This window comes from Phalacrocorax aristotelis, chromosome 22, assembly GCF_949628215.1.
Source record: "Phalacrocorax aristotelis chromosome 22, bGulAri2.1, whole genome shotgun sequence".
Classification (NCBI taxonomy): Eukaryota; Metazoa; Chordata; class Aves; order Suliformes; family Phalacrocoracidae; genus Phalacrocorax; species Phalacrocorax aristotelis.
The window spans coordinates 6,457,141-6,469,640 of NC_134297.1; the positions used below are offsets into that span (position 1 = coordinate 6,457,141).

The window sequence follows — 12,500 nt, forward strand, 5'->3', positions numbered from 1 at the left end:
CGCCTCAGTCCCCAGCTGGCCGCCATTTCCCGGCGGGGCAACCATTCCCGTGGGCGGGACAGCCCTTCCCCGTAGGCGGGGCAGCCTGATCCGTGCCTTCCTATTGGCTGTTAACGGGGAAGGGGGCGCGGTTACCTCCCCCAGCCCTCCTTCCTTACCCAGGAGCGGGGGTGGGGTTTCCTCGGCGGCGCAGCGATTAGCTGCCAGCCGGGGGCTGCGGGACGTCAGTCCCTCCTTCTTCGCGATAGGGCAGGGGGCGGGGAGGGAGGCGGGGCTTCGCGAGGCGGCTCCCGAGGCGCCGCCGAGGCCGCAGTCGCGCTCGGGCGGCGGCGGCGGCGGCAGGGTAGGTGGTGGTGGCGGCGGCGGCGGCGATGGGCTCCGCGGCGGCCATGGGCTCCGCGCTGCGCTTTCCCCTCCTGCTCCTCCTGGGGCTCGCCGGCCCCGCGGTCACCCTGGCCGGCTACATCGAGGTGAGTAGGGGCTGCGGGGAGGCCAGGCTTCGGGCGGCCGTCGGGGGCGCGCGGGCTGCCGTTGGGGTCCCCTCAGGCGGCTGAGGCGGCGGGCGCGGCCCCGCTGCCGGCGGGCTCCCCCCGCGGGGGGACGGCGGGAGCCGGGCGTTGTCTGGCGGAGGGGGGGCTCCGGCGCCGCCGAAGGGGGGGGGCGGGGGGGACACTTCCTCGCCGTTTTCCTGGGGTGTTTCTCCCGCCCCCCCTCGGCGGTGAGCAAAGGCGGGGAGGGGACGCGTTATCGCCCGGGGTCAGCCGGCAGCTGGGCTGGGGTTGTGAAGGCAGGAGATAAATCTGCGGCGTGCTGAAGGTGTCTCTGCTGCCGTGGAAGGAGCCGGAGGGCGACCGGCTGCCTCGAGGGGTGGGCGGCGGTGAGCCCGTGTTTTCCCCTCGGCTCTCGGGAAGGCGCTCCAACCAGATACCGCATTATCTGCCCAAGGATCGCATGGTGTAGCAGCCTCGTTTCGCTGGGATGCTTGGGGTTTGCTGGGTTTTCTTTTGGAGAAGTGACCTCTGCATTCTTGGCACGGTGGCAAGAGCCGTGAGTTTCAGATTGGTCTAGAAGCTTAGAAGAGTATTAGAGGGCAATTTCGTAGAGAAAAGCCTCGGTCAAAGCAATCCATTTGGTTGCTCTCTGCTTGATAGATCCCAGGTAAATCTTTGGGTTTGAACTGTTGCCTTTCGGAGGGGATGCTTCGGCCAAGTGTAGGGGGTGTGCTTTTAATGTAGAGATGGCTTCGACACCCCAATCCACATATACACGCACACACGTACGTACTTACGTGTGTGTACATGGATAGCTATTACGTCTGTATCTCTATATAGGGGTGTATCTATATGGATAGATATTACCTTTGTATCTCTCTATATAAAAGTAATTGGAGGGGGGAAATTCTAACTTTATCCCTGAAAACAAAAACTTTGTGCAGTGGAGCTATCTAAACGACAAGATGGATAGGTTATAGCACAAAGTTTTTTAATCGCCAAGGTTTTTTTTCCTGTCTACTTGAGTGAAACAGCAAAACAAAGAGTAAAGTACATGCTGAGCTTCAAACATGGCACATAAATAGAGTTTTATAATCTACGCCTGAACGTCGTTTGGAAATGCAAAGCGGCTACACCTGTCTTGTGTAGGTTCTGGGTTATTTAGGGGTGGATAAAGGACAGGCTTGTGGCTGCTTGTGAATGGCTTCATTTGACAGTTTACAGTGAAATTGAACAAGCGTGGTTAAGCAGAGCGTGCACCTTGGCGCGGTGCAAAAATCTGAAGCCTGAAGCTGGTGGTATTTACTAACTGGCAATAAGCATGGTTCTTCAATATTTTTAGTATGTGTCGTGTGAAATGAATCTGGTTAATGACTTTTGCTTGTTCGGCCACTATTGAGGAATAATGTTCTATCTGCTTTTTACCAGTCCTTCTGTTAAATTTCAATAAATCAATGGAACGTGGTGATAATTGTCTTTGGAAAAACTTGTGCAGGCGTTAATTTTGCAGGAAAGATAACTTAAGACTCGGGAGGGCTGTTCCGGGGGTGTCTGGCTGATGCCAAGATCAGGTTACTTGGCATTGCCTTGGTGGTTGGGGGCTGCTCTGCTGTGGCCCTGGTGAATCCGATCTCTTGCATCTGTTTGGAAACTCCTTCAGCTGTAGGTCACTTCCTCTGTCACATCCGAGACAAATTCGGCTGCTATGCACATCCCTTCTGGAAGCTGCTGCCGCTGCTTTTCGACGTGTGTTACAAAATACCAAGTTGGGAAACAGATCTAGCTGTAATCTTATTCCGAACCCCTGTGTCCATGTGAAGAAGCCGATCCCAGGATTCACCGGTCACGGGAGTGGCGAAGGGTTTGGCGCAGAGGGGAGAGCAGCAGCCTCGCGCCTCGGCACCCCAGGAGGGGCTGGCAGCTCCAGAGAATGGGGGTGTTGACCTCTTTGAAAGGGAGTCAAATGGAACGGTTTCTGCCTCATTCTTTTTCGGAGGATTGCGATCGGGTTGGTTTTACAGGCTGTGGGCTCGCTCCTAACCTGCGGCAGTCTAGTCTTCACTGACACGGACCGGTACTAGTGTGGGGTTATGTTAGCGCACCTGGCCGTCCTCGGAGCCTCTTCAATCTGTTGAGCCGTTCCTGCAGCAGAATTTGCACCCTCTGAAGGCAGGACAGCCACCTTAATCTGCTGACAGAAAATGTCAGCTCTGACATGTTAATTCTTATTTTTGCAACATCCTCTCCCATTTTCTTGTCCGTGGGGGACTGCAGCTCTTGAGTCTTTATTGCTGCCAGATTTTCTCCAGAATAGTATCTGGATGCAGAGCCTAGGAAGTGAAATGGCTACTTGTTTTTCATACTGTGATTGTTACTGAGTGATATCAGGTAATGTGATGAACAATATGTAAGAGATTGTTTTTCAGACGTCATCTTTTTTTAAAAAAAATTGTACTGGAGTTAAAGAAAATCCGTAGCAATGCCTGCAATTGTTAGTTGACTTGGATTGGCGTGGTCCCATTAGGTGGATATTCTGTTGCTTGATTATCGTAGCTACCAGTCCCTGTCCCTAGAACACCCGGTAATCTTCTTATCGACTACAATTTGGTTTTCTTTCTTTCCTGTGCAGAGGAAGGGGAGTGGCAGTTTTTTTTCTTTTATTGCTGGTACGTGAACCTCTGAGTAGGGCGTTCCCAAGGGTTTGTTGTTGGTGACAGTCGGTCTCCCTTTCAGATCATCCTGTGTTGATGGCAGATAGCCTCTGACAATCTCTCTTCGAAATAAACTGGAATAGAAGAGCTTGGAGAAATCACTGATACCCAGCAATTACTGTTTTTCTTTCCGTACTAATATGTGTTCTAGGGTTGTGTCTGAATTCAGTGACTGCTGTGTTTTGCTTGTGAAGTCCCCGAGAACTTTAGACTGGTGCCAACTGGAAAAGGAAAATAAATCTATTCTAATTTGATCTGTATTCCGATGATAAACTACTTCTGCTGTGCCCTCAAGGCTTTTAAAGATGCAAAGTTTCTTTTTTATCACTTGACCTTTTTGTATAATCAAATCTGGGGTGATGCAGACTCGATATTGCTTTTTTTAATCATGTTGGGTTTTAGTGGTCTTTTTCCAAAGCAATCTCGAATGCTTATGACTGTTACCTGTTTGTTTCAAATGACCGGGATTTGGGGTGGGAAAGAACAACAGTACGTTTTACAGCAGAATTTTGCATTTCATGTTATTGTTTTTCTATTGTAATCTTAAGTTTTCACTGACAAGAATACCAGTCTTGTGCCGCTTCTGCAGACCTTAGGGACTTCTAATTGCCTGCTGCATTGAACAAAGAACTCCACCTAGGGGAAATTTCCACTTCGGTGTTGAAGTCCTGAGCAGAAACAGCTCAGTAAAATTCCAGTCTTGAGCGTGTGCCCTTTAGTTTGCTTTCAGTTCCTAAAACTTCACTTCCCGCTAAGTGTTAGGAAATACACTTTCGTATGAAGGGGATTATATGCAATGCCTCTTCTAAGCTTCAACAAAAGCTGCTCTGAAGCAGAGATACGTATAAAGAAATAAAGCAAATCAGGTGCACATCTGATATTGCAGAGAGGCTCTGGAATTTCTGCTGCGTTGTAGAATGCCACATGAAGGTAAGCTCTGTTCTTTGGGGAAGGCCTTCAGCTCTCCTTGTTTCACGTGTGAAATATTTATGACCTTTCTTAAATGTTAGTCAGGCATTAATATCTCTACCAGGGATTAAATGGTTTTTTGTTAATATGTCTGTTGCACAGCCTGGGAGTTATTCAAAACCTCTTCTGTAGGTGGCTTTAGCTGGATGTGAGCTTTGTTGGGTGCGCACTGCTCCTCTTTCAGCACCTTACAGTGCAGGGAAGGATTAACGCGCTGCCGGTGTTCCATATACCGGTTATGCTTCTCTCTAGGTGCCGCTTGTAAAAATTCTGCCTTTGCTTTTTTGCTATGCGTGTGTCTCTTGGAGGCGTATGGACTCAGTCTTGTAAACATAAGTTATTTTGACTGCAGCATCTGCTTCTACAAATGTACTTAACCCATAACCTTGTTCTTCAGTTGAAAATAGAAGAGAAATACGCTATCCCCAATTATCTATCTTGTTAGAACAACGAAGGCTTGCTTTACCTCTGTTTCTACACTTTGGCATTTCGGACTAGTCTCGTTAACTACTTAGGTTTTCTAAATTGACATAATCCTTCAGATGCTCGCTCTCATGCTGCTTATGTGCAGTAAAACTTAGCATCATTGATTTTTAGTTCATGCAGTCAGCACCTCTGAAACGTTGCTCATTTAAGAGGATGCTTGCTCTTAATTGGAAGGCTTCAAATACTTGCAGTGGCCTGGAAACCATTCTGCTAAGGCTTCTAATTCAGAACTGTACTTGAACTTGCAAGATTGCCCCCTTTTGTCTCCAGAAGTGTTGTCTATGCCCATAATGGGCATGCTCAGGTTTCTCTACTAGCAGTGAGTTTGTCACAGGCAAATGGCATAGCCTATCACGGGTTTTACCTTGCTGCTTACCTTAAATGGAGTCCTTGGGGTGCTTTGACTAATTTTGTAGCTTCCATGCCGATATTTGCATATTCAGTTTTTTGCTGTGCCAATAAGTCTCAGATTTGTGGGGAGAAGGCGGGGAAATGGACTGACAACGTTACGCAAAGTCTCAAAGTAACTCTTCCATACATACTTAATAAGCAGTAAGAAGGAATATGTGAGCGGAGCAAGTTGTCAGGCTTCTCTTTATTGTGGATTGACCAAAATGGCATCCTGCTTTCTTTCCTGTGGTTCAGGAGAGCGGCTGGCTCCTCACTGGGTACAGCAGGCTAAAAGGGACCTTCAGCGTGTTACTACTCCTACGTAAATAGGGCAGGTTGGGTGCTACAGGGGAAAGAAACAACTGAACCTTGACTCCTGAGCAGCGGTGCACAAGGAAACATGTATTTCGGGAGAAATAGTTTGACTGGGGGGAGGGGTTTATGGGTAATTTCTTACCATTAGATGTGCACTTCTTCTAATCTGTGAACCCCTGCAACGGTAAGCAGGGATATAATCAACATGTAGATGTTGCATGTGGATCACACTTTTTTTTTTTAACTTGTTCAGCACTAGATTTACTACCTTGACTCCGATCTCCCTTCTTAGTTGGAGTTAAATACATGTTTCTGACCACGCTTTCACTAAGCTCTGCTGCCTCATGCGAGAACATAAAACCCACCTACAACAGAAGATAGAAGTCAAATTCACCTTCTAGTGTGGCTTTTTAAATGGTCGATAAGTTATAGTGCTTGCTCCACAGTCTGATTGGGTTTGTGCGTTTGTAAAAGTTTAAGTTCCAACTTGAGCTGAATGATCAATGTTCTAATGTTCTGCAAATGCTGTTAAACTGATCTTTCTAGCAGCGAACCATAGCCTGCTTGGCTCTGTGTTATCGGGTGTCCACCTGATAAGAAACACGGGCAGCTAAGCTGCTTACCAGCACTTCATTTTGCAGTATTACAGTGGGTGGTTTCTGTATACGTGGTGGGTAAAAGAATGCGTTCGTTATTTTTGAGAGAACGACCCATATGAGTATTAAATTTAGTTTTAACACTTTGTTATATTTCACGCTGTCAGCCATGATCATGTTCTTTTATAAATTTAAACGTTGCAGACCTTCCATTTTGGTGTATATCTTCAGCAGTGTGCTAGTCGCTCTGTACTAGTGTTCTGCAGAGTCAAGTGTTGCTGCTTTCCCTGGCATTTGATGTTCTATTTCGCTTTCCTTTTTTTCATTGGCGACAATGGAAAGTCAAATCACATGTTTGTTCTCTGCGTTTTGTAAGGGAGAGAACTGATGGATGAGGCACGGTCCAGAAAGTCTTTTGTTTTCTGTTACAGGCAGACCTGGTTCCTGAACATACGTGTGTGTATTTCTTCGTCTGTTTTAGATGAAGGAATCATCTAAAACATCCTGGCCAAACTGGCACAATAGTCCGTGAGGACTGCTGCTGCTGTGGGGCAACCACAGTGTCGGTGTGCTGGCTTCCAGTGTAATGGCTTCACTTGAGGTGGTTTTTTTCCCTGCAGAATTTTTTCTAAAGGTGGCTATGTTAAGCCCTGCAATAACATCTTTTAGCAATGGTTTAGGGGAAGTCAAAGTTTTGAAGCCTCCTGAACAGCGCCTGGCTGGAGTTTAAACTATTCTTTGCAGCTGCCTTTCTGGGGGATTCCTCCTCCAAACCTCTGAGAGTTCCACTGGCTATTTCAACTGCGAGGATTTCCTGTACAGATGGGCAGTACGGCAGGTCGCTGTGGCTAGACGAGCCCTTTGGTTTCTGAAGCTGTCTGAAGTTGTTATTCCATGCAGCGCACGAGCTTCAGAGAAGTTTGCAGAGGAGACAAAATCAATAACTGTTTGGCTCGCATGGCTTTTCTGTGTTTTGAGACTAGCTGAAAGACATTATGAAATGATGACTTTGAATTCAAGTTTTCCAGGTCACCAAATATGAAGGGTTTAAAAATTGCCAGCGTAATTTAGATGTAGCCTGAAAAAAAAAAAAAAAAGAAAACAAAACCAAAAACACAGAAGGTGGGAGCTGACTTTTCTTTCCCTGTTGTCTGGGTAAAGCTTTGCATGCCTTAGCTTTGGGGTAAGGCACTGAGTCATCAGTAGTGTCACCTCCACTATTTACGATGCGACGAACACATGGTATCATGCAAAGGTGCAGTGTGGTTGATAACTGCGCTTCAGCTCTCGGGTCCCGGGCTTTGGCTCAGCGACAGGGATGCATTTAAGTAATTTCGTACAGTAAGCTTCTCTCTAACGAAATCATAACAGCCAAAAGTGTATTTTGATTCAGGTCAAGGACAGAGAAAGGAGCCACACACGCAAGCACGCAGGTGGCTGGGGCCCTGGTTCCTCCTTACTGTAACAGTAGGTTGATACTTAAAGAGGTTTCCATTTAAGAAATCTCCTTATTGATGACTTCATGTTGGAAGTTTTAGTGTTTAACCTTGTAAGTTCCCTTACTCATTTAGCTCTTTTTTCCTCCAACAAACATTTGCTGCTTGGGTTATATTTTCATGTGTCTGATACAATCTGAGGTGTTGGTCAGTGTTTTGGGTTTTTAAATTCTTGTGCTAGAGAGTTTTATTGTTCTATTAACTCCCTATGATAACGGGGGCTTGCAATTTCTCACGCAGATGCTGTGCTTGGGTTCTTTAATCTGCCACCTCAAAGCAGATTTTTGACTCAAAACATTTTTGAGTCAGGAGACCTCAAAAATCATCTTCTGATGATGATGTTGCAAAGATGAAATGGTGGTTTGGTAAAGTACTTGGTATTTTCCAGGAGTTGCCCCATGCTATCTTGAGAACTGAGATGCTTAAATCAAAAGCTAAACATCTGCATTTTCAATCTTTGGGCTTTTCCTTAAAGGCTCTTATGTTATTTTTAGCTCCAGCTCCCTTCCCAAAAGCTTTGTCCCTCTTCTCTTGGATTTTGGGTTGATGAATCCCACTAGTTATGATGTCATTGCGTAGTGTGAAGTGACAGCAACAAAAGGAAAAATCTAGCCGATGCCATCTGTTACAATAAACATGATGCACTCATGTTAGATTTCAAGCGGATTTGGATTGCTTATTCACAACAGAAGCTGGTCTCTGCTTAGACATACGGTAACCTCCAGCATAAAGCTTTTAATCACCAAATTCTCTATATGGTTTTGGACTTGGCATGACACGTTGCCAAGTCTCAGTTAAGTAGTAGGGGGGTTTTCTTGGTGTTTAATCTTTTCCCATTCATACTGAGAGTAGTAACTTGCCAGAATTGGTCCTGGAGGAATCTGCATAAGTTAGTATAATTCGCTAATACCAGTCACTGGTTGACTCTTTATGCTGGTCGTCTTTCAATAATTGTAGCCTGAAATAGAGAGGGGTAGATTTGCTTTAATCTGCTAAGTATTCTTCTCAAAAGATTAAATGCAAAATGTTGATTCAGACCTGTGGTTTGAGTTCCCAGTGAGTATATCGGCATTTGAACGTGAGTCTTTCTCTGCATAATTTATCAAAGCTCTTGCTGAAGAAATTGAATTTGGTGTCTGTTTTGTTTTATGCAGCAAGATCACATACGTGTTCAGAAAGCCTAAGGAATGAGGCGGGGTCAGGATCCAAGCGAAGCACGTTTGGTGTGACGGTCTTGGTCAAAGATGAACTCTCAAGCGTAGGGTATGGCAGTGCTCATGCACGTACTTAACGTGGCTGCCTGTCAGCAAAAAGGAAACCGAGAAATTGTTGAGGGCGCACGTTATTGTGGAAACCAGTTATTACTCCTGAATGCAGCAGGATGCTCGCAGCTCCCATTTGAACTGTTGGAATAAGATTAAGTGCCTCTAAGTAGTTTGAGTTGCAGGGTTTCAAATAGCTGCTTCATTTCCAGGGTCTTAAAGTAAAGCCCTGTAGCCTCAGCACTGGAAACGTCAAGCAAGGGAGGTTTTTACCTCGTTTCTTGGTAGCCAGCCAAAAAAATTGGGATTTTGTTTGTGACTTATTGGTTTATTAGAGCTCAGCCTTCAGACAGGAACGTATGTGGTGCTGCGGGCTTACCTGGGCAAGAGCCGGCCCCCAGAGGAGGCCGAGTGAATTCTTGACGGAGGTCACTGGATGAAGTTAGGGCATTCTTGTGGATGTGTGAAGCTTGGGCCTGGGACGGAGCATCACGTCACAGCATGAGAGACACACTGGAGGCTCTAAAAACGGGGAAGAAAGTGCTCCTGCCCCCGCCACTCCTGATAAATGCTGTCTTGTTCAAATTGCATCAATACTTGCTCTGCAACAAAGCTGGTCAGTATGTGGATATTCTGTTCAGGGCAGCAGCCGCTTTCTCGGAAGCAATTTACCAATAACAAAGGCAGGAGATGAATGGCCTGCCAGAGCGCAGGCTTGATGCAATGTAATATTTTGCACTGCTGTGTCCCTGCGTTGGCTGCAGCTGGCTTTATGGTCTGAATTGCAGCTTGTGATTTGCGTAGGTCCCTCACCTTCTGGCCACCTGCTTATGCTGTTGGCTTTATCGGTTTCTTCACTGTATGCATGTACAAGATACATCTGAGTTTGCAAATAAGAACTCTCACTAACTGCAAGAGCTGATATCTATTACATTCGAATCCATAGCGCTGTTTTGTGCGTAGTGCTTTAGATAAATTAATCCTTCATTTTAAATGCTTGCATCTTGCTTCAGAACATCTTCGTTTCTCAGGTCAAGAGACCAAGAAATGACCATCACCCAGCTGGTCACCTCGAAGTCCTTTTGCCTTCTCTCCCTGTCCACCAGGTCCTTTACTCAGCAACATGGCTCCAAGGTAAACTAAGGAGAAGAGCTGGATTCCTGATGCAGCAGGGCTGTTAAGGTGGCAGGAAACCTTATCTCAAATTTGCCTAAATATAAAATCCGCAATACAGACAAAAGGCATTTTGAAGTTGAGGCTGAAATTCCTAGGTTTGGATGGATTTGTTGTGCTCAGTTATATTGAGCAAGCTTTTGCAACTTGCTTCACGTGGGAATTAGCGTGATGAGAATAATACGTTTCAAAGTATAACTGTATGGGAGGTTTTCCACAGGGCATCTATAGCATGTTAATTCCCCCTTTCATTGCAGGGCACTGACTAGAATGCATCATTGTAGTCCTTTTGTAATGGATGCCGACGTATTTCAAGAGCATTACTGTTCTGAAGCGCACAGTGTCATACTTCTTAGTCGTGTGTATGCAAACAGCTAAACTGATAGCTCCGGAGAAGAATATTATGAAGATTCCCACAGAATTTTGGACTGCAAGCTTCATTTGTACTGTAGAAGAGAAAAAGTGAGGAGCACTGCTTTCCAAGGCTCTAAATGGCCTTTTGCTTCAGGCGAAAGCAAAGATGACTTTGCTTCCTTTGCCTTGCTGTCCTTGGTTTCGATTTGGCTTTTTGTGTTTCCTGTCGCTGTCTTGCTAAGGCTTTTGTGACAGTTAAATCGTTATTCCCCATTATGTAAGTGGCTGATAGCTCTACTCACACTGTTCTGTTATTTTATTTAACAGTCTGTGATTATTAAATTTATTTTGATCCTGTAACTGAGGGCATAACAAACATTTAGCTGCAGCTGGAAGCGAAGTTAACTGTCTAAGATGGGCTTAATGTGCACAGCTGTTTGTAGCTACGCTTCCAGCAGCTATTTCCCTGGTGTTGACTTTGAGATGCATTGCCACTCACATAGTTATTCTTTGGAGTTTTTTTTAAGAGGACCTGCGTGTAAACTGCTTGTCATGCCCTAACAGGGGGCTGGTAGATTTTTACTGTCTAGAGCAGCTACCTTTAAATACTCCAGATCAAGTAAAGCAGAGCTTTTTGTTTTGTAATATTTGCCTTGGAATGACTTCTGTGCTTTGGAATATCTCTTCAAATACATCTCTGAGCAGCATCCATCTAACATTATGTACCTACATCACATCTAGGATGACATTCTTCAGTGATGAAGAGGATTAAAATAGTCATTAAGCTGCAAAATACACCACATGTCATGTGAAGCACAAAACAAGGATACAGACTGAACGCGCTGGAGTGGTGCGATCTGTTGGAATGCATCAGGATGTGAACGTCTTTAACTCCAGCCAAATTTCAAATGTTCATATTGCAGAAAGATGAAACTGGGGCTGAGTTTGCAAATGGAAACACTCGGCCTGTTGTTTGTAGACACTTTCTTGCTTTCATTTTCTCTCCTCTATATGAACGGATGGTTGGTCTCCTCTGCAACACCTCGGCTCCTGAGCCAAACTTACGATCGTGTGCTTAGCAGTATTTGTAAGGATACTTGCTGTAGTGGTGAAAACTAACTCTGGGAACAAATAGTGGCCCCAAAGCAGAGGACTGTTCTTATTATTCCGGCCTCTCTGGGCTAATATTCACACCCCTTTTATTGATAGGCATAACTATGAAAGTGTAGACAGCCTCTAATGGAATTGTGCAGCTGGATAGTTAGTCCATTTGTCTTTGCTGTCCAGGCTTTAGAATTGGCGCGCAGCCTCGACACACAGTAATTCATTTTGTGCCGATTGCCTAACCTGTTTTCCTCCTCAAACTGGTATTACAATCGGATAGAAAAATTCTCAGTGCAGTGTTCTCGGAGTCTTCTAAATGTTCCTAGGCTCATAACGCAAATTTCATCTAGTGCTGGTATTGCTGCTGTCTAGGCTAGCTGGCGGCTGTGCAGGGAGAGGCAGCCTCAAAGATAATGAAGACCTAGTCTGTTAAGGAGCTCGTTCAGGCTCTCAATGATTTTTTTTTTTTTTTCTTTTAAGATGTCCAAAATAAGGATATGAGAATGAGATATGTTTCTGGCTGTGTCTCATTATTGCATCATCAAGCTATAATTTCAACATGGCTTTGTCAGCTGCTGATGCATTACAGTGTGAGACAGCCGAATATATTCCATAGGGTTAATCCACAACAGTGATTTGGCAGATTCTGGCAAAGTTAATATTTGCAGCTGAGGTACATACACAGCCATGTTACTGAGTGCAAAAAAACACCTTAGTGGGCCATGTCTGAAGTCAGCTAGTGAAAAAACCTAACCCACCACTCCCAGGGTTAGAAATTTATGCAACATTTTTATCCTTTGACTTTGAATAAGCTCTATTGAAACCACTCAGCCTATGGCTAGGAAAATGGTGAGTGGCCTGTTGCATCGATACATGAATCAATCTACCCTCCGATCTTTGCCCGAGTGATGGGGTTTATGTGTTAAGTCAGCATTTCCATTGCTGTCCATATTGCTTGTAGGCTCAAGGAAAGTAAAACTTGTTTGTGGTGGCTGACCATTTATTTCTTCCTCACTCAAGTGTGTGTGATGTTGGATGAGAGCGTCTGAGCAGGCAAAAAAGCTTCTCCAAGGAAAAAGTAAATAGTTCCCCTCTTCTCCTGTCTGATAGCCTTTTCCAACCAGGAAAATAAAGCATTGTTTGGATTCCTTGT

At 45.3% G+C, this 12,500-nt stretch overlaps 1 protein-coding gene across 8 annotated transcripts in view; it reads left to right on the plus strand.

Annotated features, from left to right (window-relative positions):
- The first annotated feature begins 263 nt into the window (after positions 1 to 263).
- The window catches only part of APLP2 (amyloid beta precursor like protein 2), a 48,358-nt gene continuing 36,121 nt past the window's right edge, over positions 264 to 12,500 (plus strand). For 5 of the 8 annotated variants that reach the window (XM_075116387.1, XM_075116388.1, XM_075116390.1 and 2 more), the window contains exon 1: positions 306 to 470. In XM_075116387.1, coding sequence (XP_074972488.1) covers positions 372 to 470 — 99 coding nt within the window. In that variant the 5' untranslated portion in view covers positions 306 to 371. Of the gene's footprint in view, positions 471 to 12,500 lie in introns of all 8 variants that reach the window. The other 3 variants (XM_075116393.1, XM_075116391.1, XM_075116389.1) reach the window with 3 other exon arrangements.